At 38.0% G+C, this 19,698-nt stretch overlaps 1 protein-coding gene across 1 annotated transcript; it reads right to left on the minus strand.

The window, feature by feature from the left end:
* Positions 1 to 5,726: 5,726 nt before the first annotated feature.
* On the minus strand, positions 5,727 to 9,629 carry LOC146333286 (uncharacterized). Its single transcript, XM_084721887.1, has 3 exons — positions 9,053 to 9,629; positions 7,677 to 7,757; positions 5,727 to 7,474 (listed from the first exon to the last, which is right to left on the minus strand). Exons 1-3 carry the CDS (start codon positions 9,290 to 9,292, stop codon positions 6,443 to 6,445), a joined length of 1,353 nt encoding a protein of 450 aa, XP_084578013.1. The 5' UTR covers positions 9,293 to 9,629; the 3' UTR covers positions 5,727 to 6,442.
* Between the last annotated feature and the right edge of the window lie 10,069 nt (positions 9,630 to 19,698).

Below are 19,698 nucleotides of genomic sequence, written 5' to 3' on the forward strand. Positions count from 1 at the left end.
AGCAATACTTGGCTTACATAATGGTGGCTTCATGATAGAAAGGCTGTCTTACAGCAAGGTAAAGCGGTGAAAATATTCTAAATATAACATTCAGTTCTGCAGTACAATGCTTAACTTCCCACCCTGGGACTCCTGCTACTTCTCCTGCCAACAGCCATCTCCTGTAGATAGAACACTGACTATGAATAAGTACTTCTTACAATGCCACTTCAAAAAGTGCGAACTAGCCCTTTAATGTCTGCAGACTCACTCAGCTTGAAGTCAAAAGTTTCTGTCACCATCTGTAGCAAATAAGGTTTGTACACCTCAGAGACGCTGCGTGATTCTCTTGTTGAACTGACGCTTGTGTGTTAATGTTCATTACAATGTTGTGCAATTCCAATTTATCATTTGTTTTGATTGTGTTACGTTTGGCAGTAAATGTTGACTGATGTTTGACTTCTATCTTCTTTTCACACCAAAGACAGTTTGTCAGAGTGCACATGTTCAAAGGTGTTAATGTGACAGATGGAAACACTCAGCCAAAGAAAACAACACTGCACTGTTTTAAGATTTTTATATATTCTCTTAACACAGGTCATAGCAGCTTAACACCTCCAGTTCTCTCCAAGTCCTCGCTGTCTGCTTCACAGCAAAGATGTCTGGAGTAAGTACAATCTCGGCTAACATCACTTTCTCTGCAGTCATTCTGGCGATCAGCGACATGTTGCTTGTTGGTGTTAGTAGGTCAGGACAGTCAAGCTCTTTGGCTCCGCTGCATGTGGGATACAGACCCAACAAACGTCCTGGCAACAAGAAGCTGTTGCACAAAAATAGCCCCGAGACAAGCCTGCCAGGGGAGCTCTGCTTAACTCAGCGAATCTGTTCCTCGGCCATACCAAATATCTTCCTCTTTACATCCACTAGAAACACTCCTGTTTAGTCGTACCTGCAACCCCTTCTTCAGTGCTTTGAGAATCAGGATGAGTCGCCCAAAAAATACTAGAATGGTACATGCACATTCTGGACACTGTTGGCATGTCAGAGTGGAAAAGCAACAAATGCAAAGTCTAAAGACAGTAAATGATTGTAAAATGCAGCAAGTGAGGACTCACACAGAGCAGAGGGTTCAGAACAGAGTTAATTAACAATTAATTGATTATTACTATTTTGATAACCAATATGAGTAATTTTTAAGGGGAAAAAAAAGTCAAAATTCTCTGATTTCAGCTTCTTAAATGTGATTATTTTTTGCTCCTCTGTGACTGTTAACTGAATATCTTGTGGTTTGTGAGTAAAACAGGACATGAGAACATCATCCTAGGCTTTGGAAAGCACTGATTGACATTTATCACCACTTTCTGACACGTTCAAACAAACAGCTATTAATAGATTAATCAGGGAAATAATCAACTATGAAAATACTTGTTATTTGTAGCCCTAGTTCAGACTCGAGTCTTGATTTTTAATTTTTGTATTAAATTTGTCACTGGAAGTGAAAAACTCTGCAAGAGTGCAAATGTTTCAGTCCATGTTGAACTTTCCTCGCTGCAAAATGAAGCATTCATGATGAGTCGCCTCATTTAAAGGTTACTCTACAGGTGCCCTCAGTCAGTGATGTAGGACTTGATTAAACACACATGAAGCCAATTACCAGCAGATCAAGTTATCACCAACACATCAGAACAACATAACTTCATGGTACTGACACATTCTCAAACACATACTGACATAAAAATATTAATTTTGTACACTAGTGATGGAAAACTGAAAATGTGACCATGATATGTCATCAGAGATAAAAGCCAAGTTGAAAATCCAGCTTCTCTGACAGTAACACTACAGCCAGTGTTCTCCTTTTACATATATTCTGTTGCAGAAAGTTTTTTTGTTTGCTTGTTTCAAAAACAACTTGCTTCAATCACAGATCGTATATTTAATAGGGATTCAATTTATATAATACAGCCTATGGCTCCAGTTGGCTATTTGGACTTCACTATTCATTTTTGAGCACTAGGGTCTTATATATTTTTTCTTTAAGCCACTGTGGTGAAGCGTTTTAAGATAATCTGCATTCACATTTCCACGATTCCACAGAATGCCAAATCCAGGAATTTTGTTAAATGTGTATCAGGATCTTTTCAACAAATCAACTAAGAGCACATCTCTGATGATCATTGAAAGTGCTCTGAAAAAGAACGACCACTTGAAGCCTCAATACTGTAGTTATGTATGTATAAGTGATAATAGTGGGTGGTGGAGACGTGGAGCAGAAAGCACAGCAGCTCCATTACCAGGATCGATGGTGTCTTCAGATGAGGGTGAGACCTCTCACATCCTGTCAGGCTGATGCTTCAGCTCTCTGCCCTCCCTCTGGGACGATCACATCTCTGCTGACTGGACATATGAAATAACACACACACATGCTGCATGCTCATATAAAAACACAGATACAGGATGCACACACACACACACACACAAAATATTATGAATGTCTACACCCAACGAGAGGAGATGAGCGCACACACTAACAGAAACAACAGAGGAAGACTGAATAATCAAGCTTTTATTGTTTAAATAAAAACAATATTATATTATAAATCTTATTATCCAAGCAAAACTTCACACTTATAAAAGTAACTTTTAAAACAGAAAACTTTGATCTAAGTTTTTTGTATGTGAAATACTGTACATAGAAACTATTCAGCACTCTACAAACCCCAAAGCTTTAAAGCCTCTCTAAATATATTTCAACTATTTAACTGTCTTCACTGCTGAAGCTCCTATTATCTTTTCCCCCTTCTTCTTCTCTTTTATTATGCATTTATTTCTTTATATTTACTATTTAAACCCTGGCAGATAGTGTTCATGTGTTTGATTGTTTGTGATTTGCAGTAAAGATAATACAAAAAAAAAAAACAACGCTTTTATTGTTCAGCAGGAAGTAAGCAGACTATAAAAAGGACAACCAGATTATGTGAGTGCAGGTGAAATATTAGATTCTTGATTTCTGTTAAGTCTACAATGATGGAAATGTGAAATTCTCTCGACCAATCTGAAATGGCTATCAATTTTCATGGGCTCTCAGTTGCATCATGTGGTGTAACAATGTGCTCAGTTACCAATGTGGATATTTTACAGTATATTTAAATCAAACTGTATTTCTATTTTTGCAAAGTAGTTGAGCTACTCTGTCCACCGGGGTACAATACTCCTGCTTGGAAATCACTGCTGGGGAGAAAACAGATTCAAAACTTGACAGTAGTAAGAAAAAAAAAAAAAACATCTTTTTGATACAAGCTAAAAAGACTGGTATACTAATTAATTCTAAGCCTTTAATTGTCACTAAACAGTTCCTCTTCCTCTAAAGATATGGACTGTCATGTTACATAAACACTCAAGACAAAATACCTGAAGTAATTGTACACTACATGCAGAGTGAAGCTGTATGTAACTGAGTGACTGGAGTCGTATTATTATTTTAGATACATGATGCAACAGCACAGTAATTTCCTGTGTTGAGTCAGGCAGGGCAGAGTGTGAAGGGGAGTGTTGGAGGATTAATAGACTAAGCAGCAGCTGACTCGAGTGTTGTTCAGCCAACTGTAGATCAACACAGACCGAGAAATGTCACGTCATGAATAGAAAACTATTATTTTCACAGAGGTCTGTTTTTTTTTTTTTTTTTTTACTTTTGATTACCTCTTTCAGTCTGGCGTCCTAAAGCTTTGAAACATCCTGGCATTGGTGAGTTCTTTTCCAAAGAAATCTGTAATATATTTACCATAATGTTTCAGAAAATGACCATGATATGTCATCAGAAATTAAGGAAACATGCTAAGTTGAAATATTCCCTACTCTGACAACAACACTGCAGCCGCTGTGTCCTCCTCCTCGCTGTTTGGACTGCAGTGGTCATTTTTGGATATGCAATTATTAAATATTGCTCTTTTAATGTATGATAAACATGCAGTATGGTATTGGTGAACCTAATGTGTTAAATAGACACCTAGTTGTTGCTCCTCTGTGCTGGTAATTTATGGTTCATTTATCAGTGACCTCTGCAACACATTAAAGAAACTGCTCTCAAATTAATGTCTTTTTTTACCGGACGTCCTGTGTTGTGCATAAATTTACACTCAGTCATTTTGAAAGCACAACATCCAAAGAGAGAAATCAGTCCTGCAACACAGTGAGATTCAATGTCCTCAGACTGATCATCGACTTGGGAGGGAGGTCTTAATGGTTTCTTCAATGGGCTGGTAATGATCTGAACCACATCCTTCTCCTCTTAAGATCACTGTGATCCACTGTTGATCACATGTGATCAGACCTGAAGGTGTAACTGAACTTCTGCTGTTAAAAAAATGTTCTTAAGTAGGAAGAAGTGGGACCGAGTGTGTGCACACCCACAGGAAATTTGGGTTTCTCACAATCGTCTTTTCTCTGTCTTATGATAAATAAATGAGATTCCTATTTTGAGCTCATCTGTTTCTCCTTAACCCCCACCTTGGGGAAAAGAAGCACAACAAAAGAAAAGCAGATCTTTTGCTGAGCTCATAAGTGTCTCAAAGATTTCTCTTTGACAACTATAAGAAGCAAAAAAACACTTTAATTTGACTACTAAGATAAATTTAAGATACGATTTAAGACAGTTTTCTTTTAGATGTCACTATTTTCTCAAGAGGTTATTATTTAAGATCAGTGCACTAAGACAACAAGTATGATTTTAAGATCTTCAATTGGCCTTAAGTTAGTCTCAGGCTGAGACAAGACAAAGGCTATTTCTCAGGAGACGGATTTAAGAAATATGACAATATGGCCTTAAATTGAGCTCATTTATGTCCAGGAGACACACGTTAGACAAAGATGAAATCTTATGTTGAATTTTTCCTTTCCTCCAAGCATCCAGACAAAAAAAAACCACAAACAGGTGCGATAGAAAAATATCACTGGAGGCTACAAAGGAGAAGTCTTCATGTTGTCCCAGTAAATAAATTTTAAAAGGCAACATTTTCATCTGCAAGATCTTCCTTGGGTAGAACATGCATTTCTTGTACAGGCAGTAATCAGCAATCAGTAATTGGCTCAGCCATAACACCTGGAACCATTTTACACCATGTGTTGACTGTACAGCTGCACAAGAGTGAAAATACTAATGAACTATTCAAAGATCAGGCACAATGTGCTGACAACACATGTCAACTCTGCAGTTTGTTTTCTGAAAGATATATTTCATGTGGGAAAGATGAAAGAGAGAAGACAGACTAAGGACCAGAACTGTCCATTTTTGCAAGAGAAAAATTAGAATAACCAGTAGTGAGGCAGCAAGTGACAAAAAAAACAGGAACTGGATGGAGAGAAAACTTAACGACAAGGTCAAATATCTGAGCCTGATAGAATCACTGACACAGAGACCATCCTGGTGATCAAGTGTCCTACACTGAAGAAGCTTAAGGTACATGATGGCAGTCTGCTAAAAATGACTGACACAAACAAATATGACATGAAACATACAAATGGAAGATATGTTCTTGGGGCTGCTATTACCAGGTCCAAATAGTGATGCATCGTGCAAACAAAGTGCACGCTCCTGGTACAGACCCCAAATGAACATATTATTGTGGATGTGCCATACAACAAAGAGTGGACAACCAAGAAAATCTGAAAGGGTTTATTTGAGCATCTGCTATCAGTAATAGCCACCAGAACAGCACATGGAGGAATCAAAGTTCATGGACTTGAGAAGTTCTATTATGACTTTAATGACAGTTAACATCCAGTTTCACTCATGGAAATGAAATGTTGAGTTCACAAATCAGTTTCTGAAATTGTTCCAAACTGCAAGAAAAAAAGCTTGTCATTTTACATTCATATTTAGCACTTATGTGTTTTACAATTTTAATTCTACTGAGTATTTTCATATACCCCAACCCTGTATGCATTTCATATAAATAGCAACATCACTGTTTTTTGCATTCTCAGAATAACCATTCACTTTTATGCTTCAAGTTAACAAAGTTGCTTTGTTGAACATCATTTGTTCGTGATTTTCACAGTCAATTAATCTGTTGATTATTTTCTTGATTAATCAATTAGTAGTTGTTTGTTTTAAAATGTCAGAAAATGGTGGGAAAAAAACAATCAATGTTTCTCAAAGTCTTACATGACATCCTCAAGTGTCCTGTTTAACTCACAACTCAAAGATGTTCAGTTTACTGTCAGAGAGGAGTAAAGAAAACACAAAATATTCACATTTAAGAAGCCAAAATCAAAGAATTTGGACTTTTTTCCTTACAAAAAAAATATTCAAACCAATTAATCAATTATCAGAATAGTTGGTCATTAATCTAATAATCAATTAATTGTTGCAGCTCTACTTCATTTTGGTTTTGATGAATTAACTCCTAAATGATTTTAGGAGTGATGTGTGCATCTTTTCTCTCTGTCAGTCATCTCCTCCTTACTCATTTATATATTCTTCTTCATCCGTGTCAGTTGCTTCTTCTTCCTCTGTTTCCTCCCAAGTTAACTGAGGTTGCAAGTTACACAGCCCTGCACAAATACTTACAATGTCACCAACATGTTTCACCCTACCAGGGATTACATTACTCAAAATTGTAAAACCTTTCAGCCTTCTAAGTGCGCGCTCAATGTGGATCCTGACTTTTGCCAAGTGACCTGTTTCTCTAACCGCTTGCTCACGGAGGTCTTTGCAGGTGCGAACAAATGGTGAAAATGCCAGAGTCACTCCTGGAGGTAACGCATCTGTGATAGTGAATCCATGAACTGCTAAAATTTGATCACCCGGGATCAGGTGGTCAACAAGACCACTTTTCTCGGCGATCAAACCATCACTGACTCTTCCACTGAACAGCTTGGACACAAACATCACATAACCGTTGGGGGCTACACAATACAGAACTTTGTATGGGTTATGATGTTTGTAGTTGCTGTGTGTTTGTGATTGTTTTGGCCTACGTACAAATATTTCAGCACAGCCTGTGATGCATGTTGCTTTGGGGTAATTTTCACTGAAACTCTGAGGCCTTATTGTTTTCAGAGTATCTCTTGACAACCAAGCAATCACATTTTCCCTCATAAACTTGGCAAGCACTGGTCTCCAGAGTGCGAAAATCTCACAGGCTGTGCTCTTGCCTATTCCAAAGCGTTTACCTAAGTCTGTAAACTTCAAACCAAGACGGAGCCTCATCAGAACCAGTAACAGCTGGTCATGGACTGCCAACTGGTTGATCCTTGGTTGTGGGAGAGAAGGCATGAGGGCATACAAAAGTTGCCAAAAGCTGTGATTATCTATGCCTGTGTAGAACCTGCAACCTTTGCCATCCCAGTTGTAGGGTAACACTGATGGTGCAGGATCAGTTTGTGTTGCACTGTGTTTAGTTAACTTGCTCAAACAGTAGTTGTGATCTTCAGTATCTGGCAACTGGACGTCGACATCACATCTTCTCTTGGCAGGAGCTCTACCAGATGACTGAGGAAAGAAATGGAGAAAAACAAATGCACTTAACATTTTTCAAACAGGATGACACAGCATTTGTATTTAAACTAAAAACACATTATGAAACTGATCATTTGAAAAGCTTTTTAATTAGAAGTTCTTACTAAATTTTAAATGTCACAGAGACAATAAATAAAACCTACAGTAACTTCAGGAAAAATATTATCAAACTTACATGATGTTCATATCCCATATGGAGGACTGGGTGTGGGTGCTCTCTCGTTGGTTTACCATTCAGAAAGTGTATTCCACACACCTTGAAAGTTGTAAAGAATAGTGAGGATGAGTATCAAATACTTATATATAGTTAAGTTGTTTTCGGACACTTTATTTTAGGCTGTGTGTAGTTTGTAGGTCTACTCCTACTGCAGTATACATTACACCATATAATCATTCTACACGATAGGCCTATAATTTGAATCTCCAAACCTTTCATCTGTAATTTTGTAACCAATGAGGCTAAACAGGACAGTGAAAACCATGAAATACCAGCACTTGGAGGGGAGACTGTGACCAGTGAGTAGAACAGTGCAGGAGTTAGAAGTAAATTAGACTGAAGATTTGGACAAACATAAACCTCTCTGTTTAAATGACTGCTACTGATAATGCAATACACCTCAATGATTAAAAGGTAGTTTTTGAGAAGAATTCAACCAGAGTATTGGTGTTAACCTCTGATGTTTCATGCATTTTCAAGTCATTTGATCAAAGAGGTTTCTGTTTATCCAAATAAAAATTACTCCCAGCTCCTCCTCTGTTCTGCTTGGTGGTCACAGTCACCTCCAAACCTCTGCCAGCTGCAGTGTTTTGCAGCTGAAAGGTCTGGATATTGATTCAAACTGTGGACCTACTCTGTAGATGTAAATGGCAAAGCGCAAAATCTAAGTTGCAGAATCAGAGCCAAACCACAATTTTTTGAAAAAGGAAAAGTGTATTAGAAAACAGCATCATAATGAGGTACTGTAGAGTTGTATACATGACCTCGCCTAAAAATCTACTTTTCCAGAGAAAAAAAAAAGTTTGTATGGTACAGACCTAAATAAATATCACGTCATCATGATTTTACTAGTTTTTTGTCCGGTAAACATGACAAAAATTATGCATATTGCAATCATAATTTCAGTTAAAATAATTGCAGTATGACTTTTGTGCAGCCCTACTAAGCAAATTATGCTGTCATGTGAGTAAAATTACAGTTTTAAAATACGAGTACTCCAGAATGAATTCATCACATTGATTTGAGTTGTAATTATTTACTTCTATTCATGATTTAGCAACAAAACTTTAGCTCCAGTTTTCCATGGTGAAAAAAAACACACTACTACCCCATGTTATGTGTTCTGTTAGTGCTACCGACTAAATGGTGTTTACATTGTGGTTTTATGTTACAACACTACAGAGTTAGTTTATTCTGTAAGACCACGGCAGCCCCCATAGCGGCTAGCTAAGCAGTGTTAGCTTAGCTGATGTTAGCTTTTCACTGTTAAGCTAGACAGCCGCATGCTATTCAATGAGTTTCGGTGAAAATGACCCCTGTTAACTAAAACTTACTGTGCTGTTGTTGTTAGGAACAAAGTCCTTTCTGTTAATGTTCTTGATCCACTTCTGGCGAACACCTCGGTCCTCTGCACGCCCAGGGAATCTGTGTAGACTGTAAGGTCTGAGGCAGGGGCAGTCCTCATGAAGAACAGGTTTATGTAGTTCGCATTCCTTTTTGTTCCAAAGTTGAAGCTTCCCGCTGCTGTTGGAGCAGCCGAGAACCGCACAGGTTCTTCCCGACTTCCTGGACATCGTTGTCTAACGTAGCGTTGTATAAAAACTACAGGCAAAAGTAGAAAATCCACACTTTTCGGACAGCTCTACTGAGGGACTCCACCGCAACAATGGTGTCTTGTTTACTTCCGGTAGTCCGCCAGATTCGCCTGGAGCTCTACGTCACCTCGGTCACACGCGCTGGGGAGACTCCGCTGCACAGGATTCATGTTACACAGATGAAGAGCGAAGTCCTGATGTTTCCACAGACACCCTCTATGCCTGCTGAACATCACAGACTGTCACACTGTTTCTCTGTACGTCTGATTATACACGAACGCACAATTATACCAAAAATAAAGATCCTGTTTGTCATTATAGTGAGAAACTCTCTAAATAATGAGTCATATCTCAAAATAACGACTTACATTTAGAGTAATTATTTTATTTGAAATGTAGTTTTTACAATTAATTATACAGAAATATAAATAACTTTTAATGTCATCATATTAATATCTGTCATACTGCACAATCTTATCATTCTTACTGCACTGTTTACAATTTTTATCTATTACACTGCTTATATCTTTATCTGTAAATCATCTGCTCAGCATTATTTACATATTATATTACCAATTAACAATAATGCCCAAAACAACTGTTGCTTGCACTCTTATAGTTTTATAATTCATATGTGTAGTATTTATTATTTAACTATCCCTTACTATATTTACAATTATTGTTATATATTAGCTTATAGTGTTGAATGTCACAAGCTGTTGTTGTATGTTTGCTTTTCTCTATTTTATATTTTCATACTTCCATATTTTTTTATATCTGGTTTAGCACTTTGGTCTGTGAGAAACTAAATTTAATTCCTGTGTATAATATATGTGGAAATGACAAAGAAATAACTTGACCCTGAAAGGTCACATGTAGCGTGTCAAAAGTCATAGCAAGTTGATCTCACCCACACTCAAACAGAAAAAATAAGAGTGTTATTATATCTTTATTCTGACAAGCTTGCATCCACAAAAAATAAACAGTGACAAAGAGGAGAGAGTTTATGGACGGACAGCATAACTGGATTTCAGACAGACGACACACGTTTTAGAATGTTTATTCAGGAGCAGAACATAATTTGAGTATGGCGTCTAGGCTCCGACTTCATCACTCCCCACAAGTTAAGTTACATAGAGATATAAGGGGAGTGATGAGCAAATTCTTGAACCCCCCATCTGAGCAGTGGTGGACAGTAGTGAAGTACATTTACTTGAGTACTGTACTTAAGTACATTTTTTGAGTATCTGTACTTTACTTGAGTATTTGTTTTTTTGGAAACTTATGACTTTCACTCCACTACATTTCAAAGACAAATATTGTACTTTTGACTCCACTACATTTCTAGGAAGGTTGTTGTTACTTTTCGACTGAGCTTTGAAGTCAGCTGTTGCTGTTTTTTCTTTTCTAAAATGCAGTTGATCACATGCTGTGTTTCTCACAGAAGGAAACCAATCACAGTAGCTCCTCTCAAATGGGATTGATGTAAAAGTGGAAATATGTCCAGGCGCACTCTGTAACAATAACAAGCAAACTCTCCCTCTGTCATTCAAACAAAAAGCAGTAATGATGACGGCAGGAGAAAGACAAAATTAAATCTCAAGATGTTATTATATTTATTCATTATTCCAGGTAGCTTTTAAAGTTGGATTGTTTTTATAAGGGTGAAAAATACAGTATAATTCATGTATATACTGCCTCTGAAGACAGAAAGAAATCTCAGTTATTTAAATTTTTGATTGTATTTCTATGCTGAAGTTTTTATAGGTGTTTCTATAGGCTTTGTGTAGCAGAGTGGTTCTACAAGCAAGTCAGTGCATCATTAGATGGTTTCAGAGAGTTACAAGCTTCTGTAAATGCATCATGAAAACAATACAGCATGTATTGATATTAGAAAATATACTTTGTAATTTGTACTTTTGAATACTTAAGTATTTTTAAAAACATGTACTTTTGAATACTTAAGTATTTTTAAAAGCAAGAACTCTAGTACTTTAACTCAAGTAAAATTTTGACTGAGCAACTTTCACTTGTAGTTGAGTAATATTTGACCAGGAGTATCTATACTTTGACTCAAGTACTGGGGTACTTTGAGTACTTTGTCCACCACTGTACATAAGCAGTAACAATACATAATTACTTTTATAGTCACCTATGTGGTTTTCTGCATGAGTCATACTTTAGATCAAATTCTATCATAAACCTGTTTTATAAAGTTGTTCAAAATAACATGGCAGCACTTCTTATTGAATGGCCTTGATGTAAAAGCAGAAATACATCCAGGCGCACTCTTAACAAGCACAAGCAAGCTCTACCTCTTTCATTCAAACAAAGTAATGGTGATGGCAGGAGAAAGACAAAATTAAATCTCAAAATGTTATTATAATTCTATAAAAACAATCCAACATTAAAAGCCGTCCTAGAATTATTTGTCTTTCTCTGAGTGACAAATACCACATAATTCATGTATATACTGCCCCTGAAGCCAGAAAGAAATCTCAGTTATTTAACAGACTTGTTGAACTCCTTACAGTTAGCTTCAATCTGCTTTTATGCAGTGATTTTAATACAGTTACATCAGAAAATGACAACAGCTGTCCTTTTTGTTTTTGATTGCATTTCTATGCTGAAGTTTTTATAGGTGTTTCTATAGGCTTTGTGTAGCAGAGTGGTTCTACAAGCAGGTTAGTGCATCATCAGATGGTTTCAGAGAGTTACAAGCTTCTGTAAATGCATCATGAAAACAATACAGCATGTATTGATATTTGAAAATGTACTTTGTAATTTGTAATTTTGAATACTTAAGTATTTTTAAAAACATGTACTTGTGAATACTTAAGTATTTTTAAAAGCAAGTACTCTAATACTTTAACTTGAGTAAAGTTTTGACTGAGTAACTTTCACTTGTAGTTGAGTAATATTTGACCAGGAATATCTGTACTTTGACTCAAGTACTGGGGTTGAGTACTTTGTCCACCACTGCATCTGAGCTTGCAGGTGGATGCTGGGGTGGTGATGGCGTTAAAAGAGCAGGCAGCAACACTAATGCAGGGCACCAATGCACTGGCAGGCAGAGGGAGAAATGGGAGGTTTAGCAGTTTAAATAGACCGCAAAATTGGAAGGGTGCATTTGGTATGTACTACTGAGAGTGAGGCATGTCACATGTAATTGGCAGTGCAGCTTGAGTTGCCTGCCTGAACTAGCTCGCAGGTGTCGCCACATGAAACAGATGAAGTTATGATGAACCACTGGAGGAAAATAAAAGTGGAGTTATTCACAGCTGAGTGAAGGTCACACCCAGCTGCAGGGCCGTGATAAACAGGATGGTGCTGGAGACCAGAGGCCTTCCAGAGACCCCACTGCTCTTGGCCCTGTTACAGTCGTCAGAATAACAACACTCCACCTTGGATCCGGAGCTGCCAGCATTACTCTTATTGCAGTAAGCCCTGTCTGCGCATATCTTCACCACACCCCCTGGAAAGAGAATGAAACAAGAGATGGAGATGCACAGACAAAATGAGAACACAAGTGAGCTAACTAGCTAATGTTAGCCAGGGGAGGATCACTGTTTCGTGGTGTAGTATGTAGTGGTTGTGGTGGAGTAACATTAGCTTCATAGACCAAGTGAGTGATAAAAAGCAAAGTAACTGTTATAGTGAAACTGAATAGTAGTCACAGTTTGGATCAGTTCACACTGCACTGTACATAACCTATACATCAGTATCTGACTCAACCATGATTAAAAAAAAGTCATTTTGTGGATATATTCAGGTATTTTTAATGGTTTGTCTTTTTCTGGAAAATGATTTTAAAAAGGGTTAATGACTCATCCTGCATTCGGGGGCGTACATGAAATTTGCGTCCAATGAAATGCTTTCTTGCTTATGACGCAGCTGAGCATGGAAGATAAATACATCTGTTCACCAGAGTGGATGGAGTGTTTGAAGGGAACGTGTCTCATTGTAAAAAAAAAAAAACAAAAACACACAACTTTTGAACTTAATTCACTGATTTAGTTGAAACTGAATAATATTTTATGAAGAAAAATGTCTGATGTCCCCAGGTTGTTCAGCTTTAACTCTATGATTTAATTACATAGTTTCCTGATGAATAGAAAGTTTTAGCTTAACTGTTGCTAAAATAACTGTAATTGTTAGCTGTTGCTAGCAGACAACAGAAATGGATGCAGCAGCTGCCTAGTGAACATGGCCAAAAACCAAACAGCCTCCAACAAGGCATACAGACCAGAGGTTGTATCTGCTCTCTGACCAATAAAGACAAGGTCTGTTTTGGTCTTAGTCTGTCTGTGTTCCAGGAAGAGTCAGCTAAAAGGACCACTCTCCCTCCTAGTGATACATCCATTGACCACTTTAGCTGCATGGTGGGTGGCAAAACGCACAGTGATATAAAGAGCCTAAGTCACACCCCTTTTGGAGGACCACCATGAGACCAAACCTTTAAAAAAGATATGGACTGTAGTCAACATAGCAAGAGAAATATGTTTTTGATCTTGTTTGAATTGTGCCATGAATGACATATATGGTGTTTGTCAATTCTTTTTTCAATTCACAGTTTTTACAACTGTGATAAAATGTAATTAGACAGAATACGCACACAGAAGTTGTGTAACCGGTATCATGATTCCCTTCAAAAGCTAACATTAGCTGCAGAGGCTATGATGCCTGTGTTTTCACTTGGGATGCAATCTTACGACAGCAGATTTTACTCATTCTTTCTCTTAACAGCTGATAAAAAGATCAGGAGCTGCTGGACGCTTCATGTAAGATAATGTTACAAGGTGCAGCGAGATTGATGTTGATGATGTATATTGTAAGAGATGAGAGATGAGTGAACTTCGCAACACATGACTACAGTCTTGCTGATGTTTTACTGACGCTGTTAGAGCTGGCTAACAAAGAAATGCAGGACTTTATCAAATATAAATGAATCATCTTTTAAATGACAGAGTTTCTGCAGGTTTTAATAAGTTAAATTTTAAGACTTTTAAAGACCTTTTTAGTACATTTTTAAGACCAAAATGACTGCAATTACAGACCTATGTCATGTCCATACCAGCAAAACTGTAGTTACAGTGCGATCAATACAGTTTTTCCCAAAACACATTTAAAAGCAAGACTGAAGTTAAACTTTCACTTTATTTTTTATTGTTTACTTGTAGTGCTTTTTATCCATCCATTGCTGACTTTTGGAGATATTCGACGGTATTCTCTCAAATACAATGGGACTAAATGGCACTAAGTTTGTGGGGTTTAAAGTACCAAAAAATACGTTTGAAAAACTCAACAGAAATCATGACCCACCTACTCAAGACAATCCAAAGACCTTGTGTAGTGTCATCTAGTTCCATTTGATCTGAAAGCAGGCTGCCACCTCTACAGCTGTTATCTCCAAAACTCTGCTCATAGCAAAACAATATAGATGGAGAAATAGCACTACCGATAACAGGAAAAATATTATTTATTTTTGAATTTGTGAAATAAACCTTTAAGTGTTGCCTTGCACAAATATTTGGTCGTCAGTGTTATGCTGACCTCTACTGAAGCTTTTACCACACTGAATTCAACTAAACCATACTGGTGTTGCATGTTCGCCTGTGTGTGTGTGTGTGTGTGTGTGTGTGTGTGTGTTTGCTCACTGGATCCTTTGATGGTGGCGCAGGCGTCACTTCCCGGAGGGCAGGGGGTGGAGGACTCTCTGTTGCACTCGTCCTCAGTGGAAGGCGCGCATGTAAGGCAAGTAATGGCGAGGCCTTCACAGACAACAAGAGAGAGCACCTGATTTGAGATTAAATATTCTCAGGCAGGTGTCAGCATGCACACACACAACCATGTGATGGTCTTGTTAACAGTCCATTCACACACTCCCTTGCAGGTACGTTGATTAGAGATCTATACATGTTTCAAATTAATGACTCAGACACATATGCACACTATCAAAGCTGCTATGTGTCACAACAATCCATTAGATTGCACAAAATATTTCCACCATGCAAGATGAACTTATTGCCGATTAAGCTGGCATACACATTGTTCAAACGTTGCAGGTTCAAATATTTCATAGATTTATATGGAAATTGTCTCAAATTGTGCTCACCATAATAGAGATAGGAAGTAACTAAGTACAAACACTTTGTTTTTGTACTTAAGTAGATTTTTAAGGTATCTATACTTAACAACTTTTATTCTCTACATTTTGATGCAAATATCTGCATTTTTTACCTCTTATATTTTCAAAACTGGCATATTACTCTAGTTTCAATGCAAGATGAAAATAGTGTAAAAGATGTAACAAGATGAAAGCAGCATAAAAGATGCAACAAAACAGACAGGGATACTGTGGAAAAAAGGTGAGGTTCAGCTGATAGATTACTACTAGATTACTTTTATACTTTGAGTACTTTTCAGAGACTGTACTTTTTCACTTATACTTGAGTAAAGAAGTTGGATCAGTCTTTTTTTCACAGTACTTCTGTACTTGTCTTTGAGTACAGAATGTGCACACTTTTGTCACCTCTGTGCCTTAATAGGAAAATTAATCCCCCACAAAGGTCTGCTGTTAGTACCTTTAGAAAAATCCTGGATTTTCTGTATCAAAGTGCTTCTGCTTCTGTCATCTGCTAACAAACTAACTCCCTCCCCACAACTGAAACCCCCAAATCCAGTGTTGGTGTCAGTGATGAATAAAACTTACTGTGGCGGGCCAGAGAGATGAGCAGCAGCAGGGCGAGAGCGGTCCTCATTGCAGCTGGCTGATGGGTCACTGTTTTCATGAATCCAGAGGAAAAAGTGGAAGAGCTGAAAGGAGTTTGTGATGGAGTGAACACCGCCCAGGGGTTGGGGTGGAGGAGGCATGTCCTGTGACTTTGAGAGGTTGTTGATTCCAATACACAGGCTGTGATGCAACCAGTTCTTAGGAACAGCAGAACAATGAATTATCTGAAGGATGTGAGGGTTTGCCAGAAACAGACAAACAAGAACATGTCTGGGTTGAATTAAAGACAGAAACACACCCACATGCACATAAATGAAAAGTGTTAGATATTCAGTATTAGAGTTGAGAGTAAAAGTACAGAGTCATTTCAACTTTTTTAGTCTAATTCAACTAAATAATACGTATTTTTCAAAAAGATGGAGTTGAATGTGATATTCTGCCAACAACTCTCCAGAGTTGATTTTGCAGGATAGTGTTGGTGTTATGAGTTTAATAGTGTCTTGAGGCACAGCAGGAAAAGACATAACACATGCTACAGATATTCCTCTTTAACTCGTTTACCATCAAAAGTCGGCTGTGGCAAAAAGCGCCCCTCCCTGAAGAAGAGACACCAATATCTCCTGAAGAATCCTGAAGCCTCACACCAAGTTACTGGGAGCTTTTAAGGGTTTTGCATTTTAACTTTGAGTGATCAATAACTTTATTAAGCCAGCTACGTTGAAAAGAGAAGCGCTCAGCAGCAGCGTCTGAATGCGAAGGAAATGTGGAACCTGTCTCAGCCCAGTGGTGGGCCCAAGAGGACGGGGGGGGGGGGGGGACTAACCTTAGCCACATTTTTGTAGCTTCATTCTGTATTTGATGGGTAAATATTTTATTAATGTCCCACTTGAACAGAAATTGGAGAGGTATGCGTGTTTGTCAGTTCTAGTGTCTGATGGATATGGAAGAGATGAAGACAGACAAGTATATTTTCTCTAAGGGTTTCATACTTAAAAGCTAGCTTTCAGTGGTGCACATGTTCATGGCTTCATGCTGATTTTGGGTGGGTGAATATGTATCTTTATGTCATTATTGTCCTGACATGTTGTACATACATTAATTGTGCTACTTTTATTTAATTCATGAATTAGAAATAAATAAATAATTAATAATGAACATGCATATGTTACATTTTATGAAGGGAAACATGCATATTCTTAACTTACTCTGCAGTTTCACTGTAGTGCTGTTACTCGGGTTTTCTTTTTTTGTTTTTAGGATGTTACAGGAACAAAAATGATGCTCAGCGTAAGTTCAATCAGGAAGACTATCTTTATGACTCATTCATCCCTAAATGTTTTTCTCTCCCCGCTGTCTTTTCCCATGGGTCCATGGGCACAGAATTGTTGCGACCCTCCACCACACCATTGCCATCCGTTTCTTAATCCAGTGTCCTGGTTGAGCTCATCAGAAGTCCAGTCCTCATCTCATCCAGATCTTCAGCCATCTCTTCAGCACCACCACCGGTGTCTAGACTCCATCAGGGGTTTCCTTTCCTAATCACGGCTTTTTACCTCCTTTATGATGATGTCACGGTGGAGTCTAACTGCCAAAGACTTTTCACATTTCTCATCTCAGTTGTGCTCGTCAGATAAATATATTTTGTACACTCTGAAGAAAGTCTCTCCTGATCGAACTATAATGCAGAGAGTGGATCTGGCAGGATAAAGACTAATAATCACTGCAGGTCAGTTCAGAAAGGCTCCAAGGCACTACCTTATCAAATTGGTCCAGAGAGCAAAAGAGATTTTCTCCTGACTGATGTTTTGTCATATGTGTTGGTTGTGTTAGTGCATTTTTTTCTTCTTTTATAATATGTAATAATGTAGTTCTGAGTTGTAATTAATGGTAAATGGTAAATTACCATGCCTATGGAAACATATATTGTGTAATCACTGAATTCATTATCACTATAATCATAAGAGCAATGAAGCCAATGATGGGTTATGAAGGAATATATTTGCTAAACCTTGTGTGGGAGCAAGAGTAGAGTCACCACTGAGGAATGTGCAGTTGGATCTGCATTGGAAGTTCGTAAGAAACGTGTGTTTATTTTGGAGGACTTTACTGCACATTATGGGGCGGGAATAAGACTGATGCAAATGGTGAAGTAACTGAAGAACCACTACAGGGAAAGAGTAAGATTTGTTTAAAAGTATTGTTTGTTTAAATGATGGGAGAGGGACTAGATTTAAATGTGCACACAGGGAACACTTCAGCACTTGATTTAACCATAATTTTACAGGATTATGTGAGTGGGATGCAGTAGAAGAAACATCAATAGGCAATGATCATTTTCCAGTGTCATGTAGTGTGTCACTACACTACAAAGGAATAAACGGCATGCAAAAGTGTGAAATGTGAGGTGGAAATAGATAAAATAGTATCCAGTATTGAAGATGTGGGTGGAGGCAGCAGTGTCTGATAAAGAGAAGGCAGAGAACAAAAGTTCTTACTCAAATCCATAGTTCTGGTAATGTGGCAGAGACTGAAGAGGAGGAGAAATGACAAGGTCACGTTATCCTGGTATCCTTGAGAGAAGGGAAGGTACAAAACAATACAATGGACGCTCCATTTACATTGGAAGAAGATCCGGAATAACATCTCCTGGCAAGGAAGAAATCTTCTATGTACTGTTAAAGTATTTAGGGGTGTTAGGATCTATGATGCTGCTAGACTTTTAGAACAAGAATCTATCAAGTCCCATGATTTATAAGACCAAAAAAACTGACATAACACATTGGAAAAATAATGGAATAAATGATTACAGGAAGTCAGCTGCTAGGCGCCAGCCGAGGCGATCCGCCGGGGGAACGGGAGTCGGCGAGCACCGTTAGCCGTGGAGATCCAAGGGCAGGACCCAACGCGCGTCCAGAGTCGCCGCCGCCCCTCGCCGCCCGTTCCCATCAGCCGGACCGCCTTACACCCGAGGGGAGCGGCAGCTCCCCAAGATGATCATATTACACGGAAAGCAGGAAAATTCACCTCATCAGACTGGAATTGGGAGGGGTGGATCCAGTTCTGTGTTTGTAAACAGACATTAGAAAAGCACAAGTCAGTGTCAAAAGTACTCAAGAGAACAATAAATATTAATGAGTCAGAAAACATGCTATAGAAGAGCTGATCATAAAGAATATATTTGCTCTTGGTTTAGGGTGGCTAATTCATTATTTGAAAGAAACTGAACTGATTAAAAAAAATCTATTGTTTTGTTTTGTCTTGTATTGCTAAGGAAGTTAAAACGATATAAATACACGTATATATATATATATATACACACACACACACACGTATATATATATATATATATATATATATATATATATATATATGTGTGTGTGTGTGTGTGTGTATATGTGTATATATATATATATATACGCCTGGGCCATGAAACACTGCCAATGGACTACTGACGACTGGAAAAAGGTGTTATGGGGTGATGAATCAAAATTTGAAATCTTCAGTTCATCACACTGGATTTTTGTACGCCGTCAAGTAGGAGAAAGGATGGTTCCTCAGTGTGTGACATCAACTGTCAAACATGGAGGAGCAAGCGTGATGGTCTGGGACTTGTACAGGAGTGAGAGGCACCCTGAACCAAAACGGCTACCAC

The sequence above is a fragment of the Lutjanus erythropterus genome, chromosome 1 (assembly GCF_056507025.1).
Source record: "Lutjanus erythropterus isolate fLutEry1 chromosome 1, fLutEry1.hap2, whole genome shotgun sequence".
Taxonomy (NCBI): domain Eukaryota; kingdom Metazoa; phylum Chordata; class Actinopteri; order Lutjaniformes; family Lutjanidae; genus Lutjanus; species Lutjanus erythropterus.

Bases quoted from the DNA above. Each gene is read 5' to 3' on its own strand.
- LOC146333286 (XM_084721887.1), bottom strand. From the start codon at position 9,292: ATGTCCAGGAAGTCGGGAAGAACCTGTGCGGTTCTCGGCTGCTCCAAC. The intron at 7,758-9,052 runs GTAAGTTTTAGT...ACAACTTTCAAG, and splicing joins TTCCTAACAACAACAGCACA to GTGTGTGGAATACACTTTCT. The intron at 7,475-7,676 runs GTAAGTTTGATA...TTCTTTCCTCAG, and splicing joins ATATGGGATATGAACATCAT to TCATCTGGTAGAGCTCCTGC.